Below are 21,800 nucleotides of genomic sequence, written 5' to 3' on the forward strand. Positions count from 1 at the left end.
CTGAAGATGCATCTGCAAAACCATGGAGCGAAAATGACACCACATTGTCGAATGTTACACACCTGGGTACGTTGATATGGGTTAGCAGTGGCAATTCCGTTTTAAGTTCCTTCCATTGATGTATGCACTCGATATTCACTGGCTCATCCCATTCAAGTTTCGCTTTCCACAATTGCTGTATTAAGAGCTTCGCTGTCACAATGACTGGAGCTATTATTCCTATGGGATCGAACAATTTCGATATTTCTGAGTAGATGCCCCTCTTGGTAACATTGTCGTTCGTCGCTTGTTGGCGGAAAGGATTCGTGATGAAGAATATGTCATTTCGTGGATCCCACAGTAATCCAAGCAACTTAATCGCTTCGTTTGCTCCATATTCCGGAATCGGCATTTGTTTCTCGCGGCATTCTTCTGGGATGTTCGATAAAAATTCTTCGGAGCACCATTTATGTATGGTGAAACCACCTTTGCTCAGCAACTTCTGCAACTGTTGCTGAATATCAACGGCGTCGTCGATTGTGTCTGCACCAGACAGTGCGTCATCCATATAGAAGTCTTCTTGCAGAACGCGAGCTGCAGAAGGTGTTTCGGCGGCTTCGTCTTCGGCGAGCTTCATCAGGCAACGACTGGCTTGAAACGGTGCGGATGCTGTACCGTACGTCACAGTGTTGAGTTGCAGCACTCGTAGTGGATCGGATGGACTTTCTCTCCAAAGTATACGCTGATATGTTCTGTCTTCTGGAGCAACTAGTATCTGACGATACATTTTCGTTATGTCAGCTGAAAACACGTACCGGTATTTCCTAAAGCGTAGTATAATCGAAAATAAATCGCTCTGCACTACAGGACCTACCATTAGGACGTCATTAAGCGATAGGGCTGTTGGAGACGATTTAGCACTCGCGTCAAACACTACTCTGCACTTAGTGCTACTACTAGTCGGACGTAAAACTGCGTGATGTGGCATGTAATACTTGCTTTGATTCGGTGTTTCGTTGGTTGGTGTAACTTCCTGGCAATGTCCAAGGTCTTCATATTCACGGATGAAATCTTGATATTGACTTCGTAGATTGGAATCCCGTGCAAGTCGTTTCTCTAACGACAAGAAGCGCTTCAATGCTAGTGCATAGCAGTCATCTAAATCACTAGAGTTCTCCTTCAATGGCAGCTTCACAACAAATCTACCGCTATCGTCTCGTTTACATGTATTCACGAAATGCTCTTCGCATGACCTTTGTTCGGTCGAATATTGACTTACGTTCGGAACATCTTCGATTTCCCAAAATCGGTGCATTCTGCTTTCGATTTCATCAATAGAGGCTAGATTTGAATGCTGTAATGTACCTGATGATGAATTATTGACGACACCAGCTACAATCCATCCTAGGCAAGTCTCTCGTAGTTGCGGTAAGTTCTCAGCGAGGTTCAATTGTCCGGGTTTCATCAGTTCGAAGAACAGCTCTGCACCAACCAGCAAATCCACTTTGGCTGGCAAATGAAACTCTGGATCAGCTAGTGCAAATCCATTCGGAATCTTCCAACGTGTGATGTCAATTTTACTTGTGGTTATCGTTCCAGTCACTTCCGGTGTTATCAAACATTCTATTTGGTTTCGGTATTCACTGTTGCGGGAGCGGAAATGTACAGTAACCTTATCGCGTGCGAGTGTTCGTAGAGCATTGATTCCAGTAATCGAAATATTTGCGCTTTTCTTCGGAATAGCTAAACGGTCAGCCATCTGTTCGGTGATGAAGTTAACCTGTGATCCGACACAGGTGCGGATGATTATTCCTGTCAAAGACGTGAACCACTGCTGTGAGTAGCAGTACCGTTTTCATATCCTGTGTACAGTTGCAGGAACAGGTCGTAGAAATTGGTACTTCTCTTGTGACTGGTTTCGGAGCAGCAGCTGGCGGTTGGTGTTCTCTTGAAATAGCGGCATTCAAGTTCAGATCGCGATTTACAGCTTCTGTATCATCGTGTAGTTGTGTGTGGTGTCGCTTCTGGCACTTACGACACGTCTTGGACGAAGGACAATCTCTGGAGCGGTGTCCTTTTCGGAGACAGTTAAAGCAAATTCCCAATGCTCTAACCTTTTCATTCTTCTGAGCTGCGGATAAATCATTTAATTTGTTGCACTGGAAATTCATGTGCTGTCCACCACAGAAAGCACAAGCGTTGACGATGGTATTTATTTCGGCAGGTTTTGTAACGGCTGCATGGCTCCTAGTTGTCGGTAATTTCGCAGTAACAGGAACAGTTTTCGATTTCGGTTGTAATCCTGACGGCTGAGTTGCATTTTCACAGTTTTCGAGGATCTGACATCTGGATTTGAGAAACGCAATCGTCGGTTCGTATTTCGGTAGCTCGGCTTTCCTCAAACTTGATTCCCAAGCTTTGCGTGTGGACCTATCAAGTGCATTGACGATCAAATACACAACCATGTGTTCGGATACACCAGTGAGATGTTGTTGTAGGTAACGAAGATTCTCAACATGACGGGTTGCTTCATCGAGCAGGGTTCGTAAATCTTTGCATGATTCTGTTGACATCTTGGGTAGACTAAATAGTCCTCGGATGTGTGACTCGACAATCACTCGTTGATTTTCATATCGTTCTGTCAACACTGCCCATGCTTGATCATAGTTACCCTCGCTCATTATTTTCGCGTCAAGTGCACCAACAGCGGATCCGATGAGAGCCTTATCGAGGTGAAATAATTTAATAACGTCGGAATCACCTGACATCGCCATCAGATCTTGAAATATAGCTTTAAATTTAGGCCAGGCTGAATAACTTCCATCGAACGTAGGAATTGGAGCTTTCAATGGCTGTTGCTGAATTATTACTTGCGGCTTATTCATCGAAATAGAATTTTCATCCTTGGCAGTCAATATCAAATCTTCAACAATCATCGACACAAAATTGTATAGATTTTCGAAATCTTCGTATATTTTTTCTTGTGCGGCAAGCTCGTCATCAGAAATCAGTTCCATTACTTTGCTGTGAAAACCACTAAATTCGGTGTACGCGGCTGATAAGTTTTTCGAAAAAACATTCAACTGCGCCAATCCTACGTTTTGTTCCCCTTGCAACGATTTCTGTATGCGCACAATTTTCAGTTTTATTTGATTACGCTGGCGAAAAACTGCTGCTAGCTCTTTCGAATATGCTAAACTCGTAGCACCTACATTATTTTCGTTGTCTGGAAATCCTCGAAATAACCCGCTTTGCTGCTCGTCATCATTATGCTGTTCGTCAGCATTCTGCTGCTTCTTGTTCGGCGAATGCTCTAGCGGAAAAAAATCATAGAAAGCTTCTTTCTATTCAGAGAATGTTTTCTTTTCACGGGAAAAAGCTATGGATTATTTATTCATACTTGCAAAATATGCATGAATTCATAGTCTCTAATTCATGTAATTTTTGCGACACGAACTAAATTTCTAGGAATTTTCACATCGCGTGGACATGTGTAAGTGTTTTTCGGAAGACTGCTCACTGAGTGGTAGCGTATGATGCGAGACCAACACATTGATTGAAGATGCTGTTTTCACTTACTGAAAAAAGTTGGATACTTTCGTCGATTCTCTCGTCAACATTGATTCCAACAACCGTAGATCCCATAGGTTTATTGATATCGCTACGAACAGATTGATGACCACTTGTGTCGTCCGTTTTATTGGAGAGAAGACAGTTTATTTATTTATTTATTTATTTATTTATTTAAATCTGATTCATCTGACATCTGTGGTCTTAATGAATAAATATATAATAATATAGTACAATTATTTATGCAATCGACGAACTAGTTAATCTGTTTTTAAAGCGGCTGGATGTCTCGCCGAAATCAAATAGATCCTCCACCAATGTGAAAGTTCGAATCATCGACGACAGCGGTTCGTTGTATCCGAATAAAGTACGATGAAATCTGTTCTGTAGCAAAGATCGCTGTCGGAGAGGTCGTTGAGCAGCACGAAGGTCCAGTAATGAAAGTAGCCGAGGAGAATCAACTTCCCCATTGAACAGCTTTGATACGAAAATTGCCTGTTGTATTCTGCGTCTTCTCTCAAGAGTGTCCAGGCTTAAAAGTCTGCATCGATCCGGGTAAGCAGGAAGATTCAATGGATCGCGCCAAGGTAGATGACGCAAGGCCAACCAGATGAATCTTCGCTGTACACGCTCAATCCTCAAATTCCAGAAAATCACATTTGGAGTCCAAACAACGGCTGCAGTTTCGAAAATTGGTCGTACTAAAGCGCAACATAAGGACTTCAAGCAGTATGGGTCAGTGAAATCCTTCACAATCTTCGAAATAAATCCGAGCTGTCGGTTTGCCTTAGCAATGATTGAGGTGTAATGAGCGTTGAAGTTCAATTTCTGATCCAGCACTACTCCGAGGTCAGTAACTTTTTCAACTCTTTCAAGCAAAGCACCGTCGATGCAGTAATCAAACTGTAACGGACTTTTGGAACGATGGAACGTCATGACGGAGCACTTCGGTACGCTGATAATCAGTTTGTTTAGATGGCACCAGTCAACAAACACATTCAGCAAATGTTGCAAGCGTTGGCAGTCTTCAGCTGAACGGATCATGCAGAATATTTTCAAATCATCAGCATAAATTAATTTGCAGTTCAACCCTAATTTCGCAGCAATATCATTAAAAAATAATATGAACAACAAAGGGCCTAAGTTGCTTCCTTGAGGGACTCCAGAAGAATTGCAGAAGCACGAGGAAACGCAGCCATGAATTTTAACGCGCAGTTTTCTTTCCATCAGGTATGATCTCATCCACGACACGAGTTTTGCAGATGATCCGAGACGTGATAGTTTAGCCAATAGTATGTTGTGGTCGATCCTATCGAAAGCCGCCTTCAGATCGGTATAGATGACATCGACTTGAGCCTTGCCCTCCATAGCAGTAATGCAGGTGTTGGTGAAGTCCAACAGATTCGTGGTGACCGACCTGCCGGGCATGAAGCCGTGCTGATCGGTAGAGATGTAACGCTTGGATTGAGTAAGAATAACTTCACTGATAATGATCTCAAATAGCTTGGACGCAGCCGACAATCTTGTTATTCCACGATAGTTCCTGACGTTTCGCTTATCACCGTTTTTGAAGACAGGAAACATGAAATACTCCATCATTGAGTGATCGGGTAAAGATGACAGAAAGTGGCTCGGCTAGATCAGCAGCGCAGCGGCAGAACAATACCGATGGTATGCCGTCAGGACCCGGCGAAAGCGAACTTTTCAATTTTTTTGCAGCGGAGATCACCATGGCAGGAGTGACCACGAACGTCGTCAAACTTATGACGTCCGAAGGAACACCTAAGGAGGCAAACTTAACTTGAGCTTCACTGGCTGGTAAATGGTCAAACACGGATGTAAAGAACTTGGCGAAGTTGAACCAGAACAGGATCTATTTAAGAACTATTAATGTAGGAGGTTGAATCAGTTGATGAAAATTGTGAATCGTGATGTTCTTGAACAAAGTGATCACAAAAATATCTTTGAGATGTCAAATCCTGTACGAGGGGGTCTCCGTAGCCACATTGGTTGCGCGTTCGCTTAGTAAGCGATCGATCGTGAGTTCAAAACTCAGGGCTCTCATTGACCATCTTTGTGTTGTTACAGAATAACTACTCCCACGCAACAAACATTAGCGATGGAGATCGATGCACGGTCGAAATAAGATCGATTCATCCATACAACTGCTCTGCTCTGCAGGGCACATCGGGCTGCTGTTCTATAAATAACTCAACAATGATCAATCAACTGTCTCCGCTGTCCGGTCTAACTGGATATGGGAAGAACAGAAGGAAAACTCTTACGCCTGAATGGCTACTGTGTAAATGTGTACCATATGCAATGGTATAAAAGGGAATACTTTAACGCCAAACAATGGAAACTGTGTAATGTGCTAATTATAGATATGATAAACATGTGACATGTACACGATTAAAAGTCGGCTCTGTTACAGCTAAAATGCTAATGAGCCTAAAATAAACAAAAACAAAAAAATCCTGTACGTGAGGTACCAGATGGCAACATTTTGCGACAATGGTACTGTTACGTTACGTTTACGTTTTTCTAGGTCTCGATTTTTGTTAACCTTTTAAACTCGTCGTCATCTTTTTGTTGACATTAGAACGGCTTATTTGTGAGTGAGTGAAGAAGAGCAAAGAAGAGCAGGAAGAATTTGGAATGATCGACGACTGTAAGGTTTCCTTCAATTAATCTACGACGCTTGTCTAGAATCTCAAGACGATTTTGGGTGTAATCGTATCATCACAACTACACTTAAAACTGTGTAAAAAAAAAGACGGGTGGGTAATGTCGGTGACATAACCGGAGTGACGTAGGACTATACAAAGGGGACAGCTTTTGCTAAATATATATTTTAAATATATTGTTTTATTTTCTTCTCCTACGTGAATACCTACCTCTCTACCTGAAAAATGTATTAGTTTACTGTTTACTCTTTATGAACATGTTGGGGGTTCTGAAAAGAACCTTTGGTGTTGTGTTTTTGCGTTTTTTTTTACAAACTTGATTCTTAATTTTTTTCTGAAGGCTTTGTACTTATTAAATGTTCAACGTCGGGCATCTTTCGGCGTATACACATATCGTACAATCAAAATGATGGCTGGCTGTGATAGGGAATGCATAGGTGGTCATCAGTTCGTTCACTATCATATATTTCACTATTGAGCACATTACCGTACCTTAAGCTGTGGTTTCGGAGACGAATGAATTGTAAGATTTGTAGTCTCCGCAAACAAAGTAAATAAAAATGAAAAAGAACTGAGGTTTTGGAGACGAACTCTACGATCTTTCGAGAAATAAACGAGCTATAAGCGTTCTGAAAAACCAACAGTAAATACAGGGACGGATGACCTTCGAATTAAAGCCCTTTAAAATAAGAACAGAGCAGCAGGAAATACATAGCTCATCGTGTTGCTCCTTAGTTATTTCTCTATGCAATGCAGATGTAACGTCAGTCAATTTTCAACATCAGTTATCAACCAAAGAAAGCAGTTCTTGCTACCGAGAAAATTCGTTAATGCCATCCTGCATACAATGTGTTGTAATTTGAAGCCACTTTTAATTCGGAAACCATACATGGGTTTGTGAAAACTGAATGAACAATTTAAAAGACCCCAACCACCAATAAGTTCAAGAACAAGTATAAACAAAAAAAATCAGTTTATATTATATGTCATATTATGTCACTTATAGTGTATTGGTATTGTGAAAAACTTTTAATAACTCTTATTTGAAAGGTTTAATGGCCCTGAAAAGCGCCGTGTTTTACGGTGGCTGGTTTTGCCACCAAAGCAGTCTGTATAAACAAACTTTTTCTTTCTTCTACCTGCTGCCGTTTTGCGATTGCGTTTGCCTCTCGCTGAAACTAGTTGTTGCCTTGATGAGCGCCGAACCGAAGCTGCTCTGTTCTTGATGCGTGTTTTCTGATTGTCGTGAGCAGCTTTGCAAGCCAACTCGAGCACTCCGACGGCCGAAACTCTATAATCGCTGTTAGGTATACTGGTGCTCCGGCACCAATCCGTTCGGCCTAGTTACCCTTGCGGAGCAATCAGTGAATGCGACCAACTGGGAACTGGAGACCTGCACGGTTGGAGTGAGACTTTGCCTTTCCCTTAACTTGTCCTCCTTTGTTACGTCCACACGTCCACGTTGCTGCTTGTTTTCTTTTTATGATGTGATGCGATGCGATGTTAAACGATGCCGTACAACCACACTGGTTTACGGTTTGAAAGAAAATGAGATATTTTTTTGAGGTCCGCGCGTTTTATACCCTAGCGGTACACGCTCACAGGATAGAGATAAATCGGCAGACTCAGTCAAAGGGGCGTGTCCAACGAGACGAACGAATGAGCGTTAAAAGGCAGCGATGGCAAAAAAATACATTCATTACGATTTGTTCGCTCGTTGGATTCACATGCAGGCTAAAAAGGGTCCTTTTCAGGATCACAAAATTATCTTTAATCTAAAGAGTTTATTGTTTTGTTATCACTGGATATCCCCATCTTGTTCGGCTAAACCTTCCTTCCTTCCTAGTGATTGCGTTTGCCACTCGCCACAGCTTTCACAGTTGGAAAATTTCTCCCCATCCTGCTTGTGACATGTTGTACAGTAAATTACATTCAATGACACGTCGCATTACCACCACTCAGTATCGGATTGGAGGTAATTTTAACCTGTAATTGAACATTTGCGATGACAGCGGTACAGTGTCGACTTTCAATGTGGGGTCATAATTTGGACCCCGAACTCTATGTTTACAAAAATGTCCAACTAAATATGTCGCATTACAGGTCCGTCCAATTAGCTAAATATCGAGATAAGTGTAAATTACTGTACTTTCAATCTAGAAGCAATTTAAGAATTGAGAGAAAATCAATAAGCTCAGAACAACTGCCAAATTCACATACTCATCATATCCTGGCAAACAAATTATGAAAAAATCAATTTGTGTTTTATTATTATTTTGAATATTGTTTTAGAAAGCATTGAACTGTATTTCCTTCTTTTATGGAAGGTTTAATGGCCCTGAAAAGCGCCTTGTTTTATGGAATGGTCCCAATTTAGAAAACTTAGTACTCGTGGTTTTGAAAAAAAACCATTTCGAACGCCCTCGATGCCGCCTTGTTCTGGATTTGCCACCAAGGCCGTTTGTATAAAGAACAAACTTTTTTCTTCTGCTACCTGCTGCCGTTTTGCGATTGCGTTTGCCGCTCGCCACTCGCTGCAACTGCCTGTTGTCTTGATGTCCACCGAACCGAATGTGTTCTGTTCCGAATGCGGGTTTTCTTATCGTCGCGAGCAGCTTTGCCGGCTAACTCGATCACTTCGGCGGCCGAAACTATATAACGCCGGCTAGGTGGACTGGTGCACTGGTACTAACGCGCTCGGCCTAGCTACCCTTGCGGGGAACTCCAGATCAACACGGTTCGATCGGGATTTTGCCTTTCCCTTCACTTTTCCTCCTTTACCATGTCCATACATGGCTGCTTGGGTTGGTTTGTTGATGTGTTGTGATGCGAACCGATGTGGTGTACGGTTTGGATGAGAATGATCGTTACGGCAGCGGAGCGGGGATTTTTAAGCTGACTGGCTGGCTCGAGAATTACGCATGTGTGAGACTGCCACCAATGTTTCGTTCATATTTTTTCTTTTTCCTTTCCAATCGTGCTTCATTGTATTTCGCTGCTGCTCTGGTTGCCCGTTTTGGTCGGTACGATTTGAGGAGCACAAAATGGACCAATCAAAAATGGGCACATAGTGCATTTGGACAATGCTTGATATTTCACAATTATTCAATTATTTATCTCAAGAAAAATGAAATGTTATTCGTTATGATAGATGCGTAGATATATTTCCTATCAATTGATGTAAAAACCTTTGCGATCTATTGAGAAATGCTCGAGTTATAAGCGTTCCAAATCTTGCATTTTTTCCTACTTGTTCAGTGCCTAGATTTCCATTTCACCCCCTTTATCTTCCGGTTAGACGTAGTCCTACGTCAATAATTGACTTCTTTACCCACAGTCTAATATTTATATTGCTATGGTTCGATAAAAATTTAGGTAGTTAAATTTTAATACCCTTGATTCTTTTCTAGATTTCTTCAAAATGAGAAACAACAAGTGTTGACGCTTTTCAACATAAATGCAGCTGAACATGAAAAATTGAACGATCTTTCCAAGCTATATTCTTTGACCATGCAGGTCGACAATGGATGTATAATTTTGAATAAAACTAGGTAAACTCCTTCTTCCTTCTAACAACAGATGATTGCAATTATGTCTAACTCTTCTTTTAGTAATACGATGCAGTCAATCAGAGTGGATCCGATCAATCTACCGAAAAGTTTTGGTGATTTCAAGCGGCGTTGTTATGGGGAGGCTAAGGACGTAAACTTCGACACTTGCCACAATGGTTGTACTGAATAATTTGATGTTAACAAACGGAACAGAATTGTAATAAGTGAGATGACATGTTTTCCGTTGTTCCGAAATGTCTAGCCCATCTGCAAATCTTCACATCCAAAGAGAAAACTATAAGTTAGAATCATACAGAGTCTGAAATGATGTCAAGAAGTAAAGGGATGTGTTATTGGTGATGATACTGGGCAGTCTCAGTTACTGCAAGCCTAAGAACCCCCGCAGACTGCAGACTTTTGCCGGTCGACTTAGTCAGCACATTACATTGATTCGGTATTGGCCGATAAAAAAGTTTGATAGGCTTTCCGATTGCATTCAAACTATTCTATCGGCCGTATGTATAATCAGGGTTGGCTAACTTTTATTTACACACACACGAGGATTGTTTATCGGCCGATAATTAATTTCGCTCCTAACCGCTCTCACTTCAACAGTCAAACACCAGCTATGTAGTAAATCATTCGAAAATAGTCGACCGACTGTCTGTCTGGTCTGACTCTTGACCAACCCGACTGTTGGTGTGCTGTGGCTTGGTGTGCGCACTAGCAACTTAATCCAACCGAACTATTCGTCCATAAAAATATCTGCAGTCTGCGGGGGCTCTAAATGTTCTTAATTCTTATGCGAACCATAGGTCTGATCGAACGACTAAGGTTTTTATCCGCGATAATCTGGACACGTTCAAAACACAAACTTTTGAAATGTTGCAATGAAATATTTCACACAATCTGAGATTGGTGTCTGTACTAAAAAAAAAGGTTATGTTTGATTTTCACATCCCATAAGAAGTTTTCATTGTGCTCCCGCTTCGATTTCCGTTCTGGTCGGGAGATTTTTCTTCAAAAAACAAGAAGTGGGTTATATCTGTGATATAACCGCAAGGTAGACGTAGGACTACCGTTGGCTCGGTAATCATTTATTTGAAATTGCATCTGGATCCACTCCTAATGCAGGAATGAATTAATATTTTAAAAGATTGCTGAAAGTTTTTCTTGTTAGTGTGTGGATGGATGAGTATAAGTATGGAATTGTTATTAACATAAAGTTCAACTCTTTCGAACTTGTTGGTGGTCCCGAAACGAACCGATGGAATTTGAGGGTCCTTGTAAAAGCAACTGAAGATTTTTTTTTTATCCGAAATATATATTTTTATTGAGGCTCATATGGCGTCAACCTGACGGGGCCGGGAGTTCAATATTTCGACAATGTTTGCCTTGGTGGTCTCGAAACGAACCGATGGAATTTGAGGGTCCTTGTAAAATCAACTAAAGATTTTTTTTTATCCGAAATATATTTTTATTAAGGCTCATATGGCGTCAACCTGACGGGGCCGGGAGTTCAATATTTCGACAATGTTTGCCTTATAACTATGTTAGTAATATGTAACCGATTACACGCGGTTGACTCGAGGTTAGTATTACAAGTGTTTTCGTAATTGTGATGTTACTGTCTCCAATGCTCTGTACCTGTGCCCGACACGGGATACTTCCTATTGGGATGCAGCTGACCATTAATCAGCAACGCCCCCCTAGTCTGTACCTCATATCTATCGTGGTGCGTCTTCTCGCGCAAGGCAAGGTTATTTTTATATTTACTGAACATGTTTGATACATGATTCATTTTTGTTTTCGTGAGAATAACACGAAATTTTTCATGATCACTCCATGCACAATATTCCTTCGCTCGGACGCATTCACACGCAAACAATTTTTCATGACTGTTTCATGCGAAAGCAGAGCAGAAAGTGACGCACACCTTACATGTGTCCGCTATGGTTTCCCAAACACTAGTGAAGCGAGCAAAAGAAGTCACAGCTTGCATTTATTCGCTATGACGGTTTCTCCAGGTGCCTAGATTTTTTGGATCAACAAGTGACAATCATATAATTCGTTGACATTTTATCTTTCGGATGGTGATTATCATACCACTTCATTCAGCCGGTAAAGACGTATTAACGTTCAAAACCTTGCAGTCCAGCGGCACTCTCTCCGTTTCGATACTTTGAACTTACACCCCGATACAGAAATGAAAGACGTAGTCCTACGTCAAAAAGTTTTTCCGAGGGGCTGTCCACATACCACGTGGACAGAAAAATCATGTTTTTGAACACCCCCCTTCCCCACCGTGGACAAACGTGGTCTTTTCCTATACCCCTCCCCCTGTTGTCCACGTGCACATTTCTAAAAAGATCAAAATAAAATTGAACTCCACATAAATTTCATTTTGGGATTGCTTCTATTTTCTATTTTATAGTTTGATGGATGAAAATGTTAGTTTAATTAATAATAACGGTTTGTTTTAAATTCATTTATTCGCATTCCAACATTCCCCGGCAAGTTATTTGTATCGCTATTTAGTTTCTTCCAAATTCCACTTTTGTTGTCAGATTATTTTCACCGCTAAAATCCACATAAAAAATTTACTTTTTTATTTTTTTTTATATGGCTGAGGGCGGGAAGGATCCCCCATCAACGCCATTGAATATTTCCGATACCGATCCTCCTCCTGAAGAGCAGGAAGATGAAGCAGAAGTTGAGGAAGAAACTTCTGTATATGAAGTTGGAAGTTGGAAGGACATTGACGAAAAACAGGATTTTCGTCCAAAAGAATACCATGAAGGCTCTTTGCGATTGAGTATCGCGTATACGTGCCCTGTTGCAACGTCGAAATAGACGGCGTAATAACCGAAAAGGGTTTGACTCGAAAAGAGATTATCGATGGTGTCGGTCGCTTTAAGAACTCTTCACTAAAAACTGTGAAGATTCTTGCATGCGATCGACTGAATTCTGTATCACAAAATGACAAAAATGACAAAAGGGTTCTTAATCGGACAAACTCTTTTCGTGTGACTTTTGAGGGTTCCGCCCTTCCAAACTACGTTGCAATAGGTGCACTTCGTTTACCTGTTCGGTTGTTTGTACCCCGGGTAATGAAATGCAACAAATGTATGCAACTCGGTCACACGGCCGCCTATTGTTGCAATAAAAAACGTTGCGCAGATTGTGGAGACAGCCATGATGAGAATCCTTGCGCGAAAGAGCACAAGTGTCTTCATTGCGGCGGGACTCCTCATGATCTTATCCAATGCCCGGTGTACAAACAACGAGGGGAGAAAATCAAGCGTTCCTTAAAGGAACGTTCCAAGCGGACTTATGCAGAAATGCTTAAGAGTTCCGTACCAACGAATCAGGACAATCCCTACTCCATTCTGCAAAACGACGAGCCTGTTGCTGACGCTCCCAATGCAGGAAGTTCCGGTACATCGCAGGGTGCCGTCAGGAAAAGAAAAATTACTTCTTTTCCATCACTCCCCAGAAAGACGACCGAAACTTCCCAAGTTGGAATGAAAACTCGAATTGAACGTTCTGAGAATAGACCGAAGCAAGTACCTCCTGGTTTAAGCGGTTCTCTACGCACCAGGGGTCCTCAACACTTCCCGGAGCAGCACCCACCCCGTCTGTTCCATTTTCGCGGTCGAGGCAACAGCCACAATCTGGTTTGCTTGCGCTTTCTGACCTGGTGGACAACATTTTAAATGCTTTAAATATAAATGACCCTCTTAAAAGCATAGTATTATGTTAGCTTCCGATTGTAAGAACATTTTTGAAAGAAAAATGTGGTTTTTTAGCAGCGTTCATTTCCCTCGATGCCTCATTCAGTGCAAGAGGTCAAGGATTTGACCACTGTAATACAGTGGAATTGCAGAAGCATCATCCCTAAATTAGATCAATTTAAATTTTTAGTTCATAGTTCTAACTGTGATGTATTTTCCCTCTGTGAAACATGGCTTTCTTCAGCCGACGAGCTGAATTTCCACGATTTCAACATTATTCGCCTCGATCTAAATGACTCGTTTGGTGGCGTACTATTGGGGATCAAAAAATGTCACTCCTTCTATAGAGTCACTCTCCCATCGATGACAGGCATTGAAGTTGTCGCTTGCCAGACACAAATCAATGGCAAGGACTTCTGCATTGCCTCGATATATATTCCTCCAAGAACCATGGTCGGCCGCCATCAGTTTTTTGATATCATCGAGGCATTGCCGGAGCCGCGGCTAATCTTAGGTGACCTCAACTCCCATGGAACAGCATGGGGGTCACACTACGATGACAGCCGTGCCACGTTGATTTATGATCTGTGCGACAACTTCAACATGACAGTTTTAAATACAGAGGAAGCAACTAGGATAGCCAACCCTCCTGCACGGGCAAGTATGCTAGACATACCACTTTGTTCTTCTTCGTTATCCCTGGATTGCACGTGGAAGGTAATCCAAGATCCCCACGGTAGTGGTCACCTGCCAATAATTTTATCGATCGCCAATGAATCAGGTTCTCGTGAGTCAGTCGATATTGCGTATGACCTCACGAAAAATATTGACTGGAGAAAATTTGCAGAAATAATATCTGAAGCACTTGTTTCAATGCATGAACTTCCTCCACTCGAAGAGTATAACTTTATATCGAGTTTGATTTATAGTTTGATGGATGAAAATGTTAGTTTAATTAATAATAACGGTTTGTTTTAAATTCATTTATTCGCTTTCCAACATTCCCCGGCAAGTTATTTGTATCGCTATTTAGTTTCTTCCAAATTCCACTTTTGTTGTCAGATTGTTTTCACCGCTAAAATCCACATAAAAAATTTACTGTTCAACCTCGTATGTCTTGGAAAATTTTAGGTTGTTCCCGAATTCGTGCCGGCTTTAACCCTCTAACGAACTGTGAGAACTAGGCATTTAATCAACGCAAACTAGAATACAGCGACATGTTTACATGCTGAAATACACAAAAGATTTTTTTCAATAAACAAAACAATTAAAACATTCAAAAAATTGGTGGCAATATAGTTGGCACATGCCCGTCTAGCGGTAAACACTTGATGGTAAAAATGTTTTTCTTATATATGAATTTTTGATGTTAGTTTCAACAAAAACAATTTATAAAACTCATGATGAGACTAAACCAGGTCCTAAACTGGTTATATGTATTGAAAACCTCAACAAATAGACTGTTTTTCAATGACTTTTCGGGAAATTTGCTCTTGCTAAATTGGGAGTTGTTAACACAAAATGACTACAAAATGAATAGTTTTTCATTTTTTCGCGCCCAAAAAAATCAGACACGTTACTAGATATCAGAACTAGTTACCACAGTTAGGCTAGAAGTAATAATTTATTGTTAAAGAAGAGAAAAAAATAAAATCGTTGGTGGCAATATAGTTGCCACTACCCGTAAAAGGGTTCAGGGAAAAATCCAAAGCACCACTCTTATAGACACACAATTATTCGAATATATTGGGTCATTCAAAAAGTATCCGCGTTTATAATTATTTTGAAGTAAAACTACGTCTAACTGGAAGTTTAATGGGTAAAATGAAAATCTAGGCACTGAACAAGTAGGAAAAAATCAAAGATTTCAAGCGCTGATAACTCGATCATTTCTTAATAGATCACAAAGACGTTTGCAGGGTCTTGGCTATTCCGTGGATGCATCAAAGCTTCCCAACTAACCGCCCTATTTTTTTGGCGCGTCATCAGAGATTTATGTGACACTTTTCAGTTGATCGATCTTGGTGGTTTCTTCCATAATCGCCTCGTGAAAACTATCCAGTTGTGAATCGCACAACACTGAATTAACCTTTTGGCTATGTAACTCCTCATGATCGAAGATTCGCTTCCAGTTCCACCATACACACAGCGTCCCTTTTTTGGAGTCAAGGCTTTGATGATATTTGTAGTGGTTTGTCTTGCTTATCCCATGACCTTTTGCGAACGATATCGTATTTTTCCAATTTCTATCACCCATGATTATATCCTCCAGAAATGGGTTGATTTAGTTGTGCTTCGCTGATGAAAATTAGTCAATCAACTTCCTTTAGAATATGCGACTTCCAAACATCGAGTTTCTCTGCGTGGCCTCTTTTTCAAACTGTTGATTGTCTGATTCTTATTCCTAGTTTACACAGTTTGTGGTATTACTGAATCGATCCTTCCGCAACATCTAAGCCCAACCTCCCAAACATGTTTGGTTTCTCGTAAAAAGGTTATTTTTTATGCTATTCTATGAGTCGAAATTATTGCGCTCAAGAAAAGTGGCTCGAATAATTGATAACCGGAAGGTGCAATATCTGGTGAGAACGACGGGTGAAATAGCACACCTTAGGGAAACATAACATTTTCGGCCGGGCTGTCAGAGAGAATGAAATTTGACATTGTCCGGTGGAATACGACGTCTATCATATTGGCTAGTTCTGTTAGTTTGTTCTGGATCGCTGACTTTGATTTCGTTTAGTTAGAAGCAGTACTTGTTAGAATTTATCGAAGCTTTGTAGAAGCACATAAAGCAGAATTCCTTTTCAATCTCACCAGACACAAGATTCAATAGTATGGAACCGATATATTGTAGCGTTCTACGTAACCAAGCTTCACCATGTAATTCGTTGTTCATTTTCCTTTGGTTCATCATCTTTGGAGTTCTCCAAAGACAGATACAACAACAAACCCGTACCTAAGAAAACTATGTCATGCATTTTTCAAATTACAAAATTCTAAAATTCTTTTATGGTGTCTTCGTCTTGGCGGAATGTAAATAAGTTCATCACTCTCAGTTCATGTGAGTTACTCTCAGAATACGCATTTCAGCGAAACAGTTCAATGATATGAAAAAATATGATCTTTTACGGAGTACACGTAAGGAGCGGCAAGATTGAAATTCGATGAAAATGCAGAGCAGATTTCATTCTTTTTTGATTATATTGTATTTTCAGAAATATTTATTTTATGTGTTCACGTGGACATTATCTAAACCCCCTCCTCCCTCACTGTGGACTAGCGTGGACATTTTCGTACCCCCTATCCCCCCTCAAGTTGTCCACGTGGTGTGTGGACAGCCCCCAACCTACATTGGTACACGCGTATTCAAGAGTTTGCCACTCAGAATGCATTCAAGACGTGTTATTTGGCATAGAAATCTCAACTAAGTACCGTCGATGGGGATGAAATTGAGTCAAAAATGGAGAAAGTTACTATTAGTAATATCTTGACAAACATTGATAGTAACTATTACTATTAGTTACTATTAGTAATATCTTGAATAATTATATTCTGTTCATATCGAACAGTTGATCGATTTTTGACGTAGGACTACGTCTAACCGGAAGATATAGGGGGTGAAATGGAAATCTAGGCACTGAACAAGTAGGAAAAAATGCAAGATTTGGAACGCTTATAACTCGAGCATTTCTCAATAGATCGCAAAGGTTTTTGCATCAATTGATAGGAAATATATCTACGCATCTATCATAACGAATAACATTTCATTTTTCTTGAGATAAATAATTAAATAATTGTGAAATATCAAGCATTGTCCAAATGCACTATGTGCCCATTTTTGATTGGTCCATTTTGTGCTCCTCAAATCGTACCGTCCAAAACGGGCAACCAGAGCAGCAGCAAAATACAATGAAGCACGATTGGAAAGGAAAAAGAAAAAAAATGAACGAAACATTGGTCGCAGTCTCACACATGCATAATTCTCGAGCCAGCCAGTCAGCTTAAAAATCCCCGCTCCGCTGCCGTAACGATCATTCTCATTCAAACCGTACACCACATCGGTTCGCATCACAACACATCAACAAACCAACCCAAGCAGCCATGTCCGGACATGGTAAAGGAGGAAAAGTGAAGGGAAAGGCAAAATCCCGCTCGAACCGTATTGATCTGGAGTTCCCCGCAAGAGTAGCTAGGCCGAGCGCGTTAGTACCAGTGCACCAGTCCACCTAGCCGGCGTTATATAGTTTCGGCCGCCGAAGTGATCGAGTTAGCTGGTAAAGCTGCTCGCGACGATAAGAAAACCCGCATTCGGAACAGAACACATTCGGTTCTGTGGACATCAAGACAACAGGCAGTTGCAGCGAGTGGCGAGTGGCGAGTGGCAAACGCAATCGCAAAACGGCATCAGGTAACAGAAGAAAAAAGTTTGTTCTTTATACAAACTGCTTTGGTGACAAATCCAGAACAAGGCGGCATCGAGGGCGTTCGAAATGGTTTTTTCAAAACCACGATTACTAAGTTTTCTAAATTGGAACCATTCCATAAAACAAGGCGCTTTTCAGGGCCATTAAACCTTCCAAAAAAGAGTTTAGGAAATATAGTTCAATGCTTTCTAAAACAATATCCAAAATAATAATAAAACACACATTGATTTTTTCATAATTTGTTTGCCAGGATATGATGAGTATGTGAATTTGGCAGTTGTTCTGAGCTTATTGATTTTCACCAATTCTTAAATTGCTTCTAGATTGAAAGTACATTAATTTACACTTATCTTGACATTTAGCTAATTGGACGGACCTGTAATGCGATATATTTAGTTGGACATTTTTGTAAACATAGAGTTCGGGGTCCAAATTATGAACCCACATTGAAAGTCGACATTGTACCACTGTCATCGCAAATGTTCAATTACAGGTTAAAATTACCTCCAATCCGATACTGAGTGGTGGTAATGCGACGTGCCATTGAATGTAATTTACTGTAAAATATGTCACAAGCTGGATGGGAAGAAATTTTCCAACTGTGAAAGCTGTGGCGAGTGGCAAATGCAATCGCTAAAAAGGTTTAGCCGAACAAGATGGGGATATTGAGTGATAACAAAACAATAAACTCTTTAGATTGAAGATAATTTTGTGATCCTGAAAAGGACCCTTGTGAATCCAACGAGCAAACAAATCGTAATGAATGTATTTTTTTGCCATCGCTCCCTTTTAACGCTCATTCGTTTGTCTCGTTGGACTCGCCCCTCTGGCTGAGTCTGCTGATTTGTCTCTATCCTGTGAGTGTGTACCGCTAGAGTATAAAACACGCGGACCCCAAAAAAATATCTTATTTTCTTTCGAACCGTAAACCCGTGTGGTTGTACGGCATCGGCATCGTGGACGTAACAAAGGAGGACAAGTTAAGGGAAAGGCAAAGTCTCACTCGAACCGTGCAGGTCTCCAGTTCCCTGTTGGTCGCATTCACTGATTGCCCCGCAAGGGTAACTAGGCCGAACGGATTGGTGCCGGAGCACCAGTATACCTAACAGTGATTATAGAGTTTCGGCCGTCGGAGTGCTCGAGTTGGCTTGCAAAGCTGCTCACGACAATCAGAAAACCCACATCAAGAACAGAGCAGCTTCGGTTCGGCGCTCATCAAGGCAACAATTAGTTTCAGTGAGTGGCAAAGTGTTTCTCCGGCACGTCGCATTAAATGTAATTTACTGAACAACATGTCACAAGCTGGATGGGAAGAAATTTTCCAACTGTGAAAGCTGTGGCGAGTGGCAAACGCAATAGCTAAACAGGAAGGTTTAACCGAACAAGATGGGAATATCGAGTGATAACAAAAACACAACACCAAAGGTTCTTTTCAGAACCATCAACATATTCATAAAGAGTAAACAGTAAACTGATCCATTTTTCAGGTAGATTTTCAGGTTCACGTAGGAGAAGAAAATAAAACAACATATTTAAAATATATCTTTAACAAAAGCTGTCCCCTTTGTATAGTCCTACGTCACTCCGGTTATGTCGCCGACATTACCCACCCGTCTTTTTTTTCAATATTTTTTTGAGATGGTTATTAAAAATCCATTTTTAACTTTTGCTTCATTATTACAAACTCATAAACGACACAAAGAGTCTTCGATTGTATATTTTTTATATATTTTTACAGTTTTACAGTACACATTCGCTTATTGGCGCTTTTTTAGTTGGAGTGCTTTTTAATTGGCGGTTTGCTAGTTGGAGCACGCGCCAATCAAAAAGTAGCCATCCGTCATAATTGTATGTCAGTTTTACTCTGTTGTTTCAATGCCATTTTTATTGAAGGGTCCTTGAATGTTACACCCAAAAAATTAAGGCACAGTATAAAAGTTTTTAGTTTTGCAGTTAGTTTGACAAATGATTTCGTTTAAATATATATATAAATATATATACAAATATAAAATGAATTATATCACATCCACTATTCGAGGAAGTTAATGATATTAATATTTTCTAGCATCAATCCAAATGCAGTAATCCTAATTATTATTATGGCCGCAATGAAAGACATGAAAAACAACAAGAAAAACTCGAACTTTGAAATTTGTGAACTATTGCAGTATTACTTCAGCCATTCCATGCCAAACTGATCTAGTGAGTTTCAGATTTTCGTGAAAAATGGTAGCTTGGTTTCGTTGTGGTAAAACATTGAACCTGTATTATTTTTTTGGGTGATTCCATTTTTTTAACTTTTCCCAAAAATTACTTTTTTCAAAAACTCATAACTTTTGAACCACTAAGCCGATTCAGATGATTGACACATTGACACATCACAGATGATTGACACATTGAAGTTAATTAGCTAGTCTTTTTTGGAAAAATATCAAACTTGCAAGAAATTTGAATTTTGTGTTCGTAATTAATGATTGTTTCCATTTTTTTATTGTTTACATGGTTTCGGCACCAAAGGTGCTATAATTTTCTATATTTTTCCTTGAAAACTGAGGATTTTTTATACATTTACATTTTTTACTCAAAAAGCAGATGTGTTCGTTTTTTCTTTTTGGAGTTATAATTTTAACCGAGATGATCGATATATCAAATTATAGCCAAAGAGCTAGAATTTTTTGGGAAAATATTGCACATGCTTTCGGGACAAAGGGTATATATAAAGATCAAATACGATCAATAATTAAGAAAACAAAATTATTTTTTTTGCAAGCTAAAGACTAGCTAAATGGCCAATTTGATATGTCGATCACCTGAGTCAGTTTAGTAGTTCAAAAGATATGAATTTGTGCAAAAAGTTATTTGAAATGGAATGGGTTGTAATATTTTGCGAAAAGGAACAAAACTTCCCATTTTACACGAAAATCTGAGAACAACTATATCGGTTTGGCATAAAATATATATAACACTAAAAAAATATAGTTTGTGGTCATTTCTCCGGCAACTAAATAGCTGAATACTAGAAACTAATTGATGTTAACGTTTCATTACCTTTTAAATTCTAGATACAAAACCAACAGAGGGTATTTAAAAAAAAACGGCTTTTACGAGGTGTGTTCGAAACTGAAAAAAATTAAATTCATCATATTTGTTTTTTAAGCGTACATACATTACCTAGTCGTATTGTATCATTCAATTTATTTCGATAAGAATGCTTGAACAAATTTCAACTGATGCTCTTACCACATTTTAATTTTTTTATTCAATGTCCAGTTTCTATGGCGAAGCTTCATTCGTAAATTACACATTTGTCATCATTGGTGGAACACGATCATGAATGTTGTTATGAATAGCAGAGCAAGTTATGATTACAATACATATGGGTATATTTTGATAATGCAAATATTAACAACATTATACATAAACCGATAAAGATGCATTACAATATTTGTCTACAGCACTTCCAGCGTCTATATATATATTTTATTCAATTTTCAGTTCGTAATTATTTCTATTCCATTCGCCGTGTTTATCATGATGATGCTAACATTAATAACATTTTATACGAACCTCCCACCTTATATATGACGTCTCCCACCGTTTTAGAGACATCTTAACATTATGTTCAATTTTTAGAGCGTAAACCATCTGTCAATTTTTTCACTGTTTACATTTTCTTGCCACAAATCGTTGCCACTTTTTTCTCTCATGTTCCACTTCTCTTCTCTGGCCAAAGGTTGTACCGCTCATGACAACTGTACACGAGCTGATGTTTGCGCCGGCTAGTGACCATTCTATCCTGGATTCCTCGAGTCGAGAAGACGCACCACGCTAGATATGGGGTACAGACTAGGG

The 21,800-nt window shown here is 39.9% G+C and overlaps 2 protein-coding genes across 6 annotated transcripts in view; one reads left to right on the forward strand and one right to left on the reverse strand.

Annotated features, from left to right (window-relative positions):
- LOC129777171 (uncharacterized) overlaps window positions 1–9,992 on the forward strand; it is a 54,523-nt gene extending 44,531 nt beyond the window's left edge. For all 5 annotated transcript variants that reach the window (XM_055783272.1, XM_055783273.1, XM_055783268.1 and 2 more), the window contains 2 exons: window positions 9,647–9,787; window positions 9,848–9,992. In XM_055783272.1, coding sequence (XP_055639247.1) covers window positions 9,647–9,787; window positions 9,848–9,977 — 271 coding nt within the window. In that variant the 3' untranslated portion in view covers window positions 9,978–9,992. The remainder of the gene's footprint in view (window positions 1–9,646; window positions 9,788–9,847) is intronic.
- The window catches only part of LOC129777175 (pyridoxal phosphate phosphatase PHOSPHO2-like), a 108,650-nt gene that overhangs the window by 7,324 nt on the left and 79,526 nt on the right, over window positions 1–21,800 (reverse strand). The window lies entirely within an intron of this gene.

Source organism: Toxorhynchites rutilus, chromosome 3, assembly GCF_029784135.1.
Source record: "Toxorhynchites rutilus septentrionalis strain SRP chromosome 3, ASM2978413v1, whole genome shotgun sequence".
In the NCBI taxonomy this organism is placed as follows: domain Eukaryota; kingdom Metazoa; phylum Arthropoda; class Insecta; order Diptera; family Culicidae; genus Toxorhynchites; species Toxorhynchites rutilus.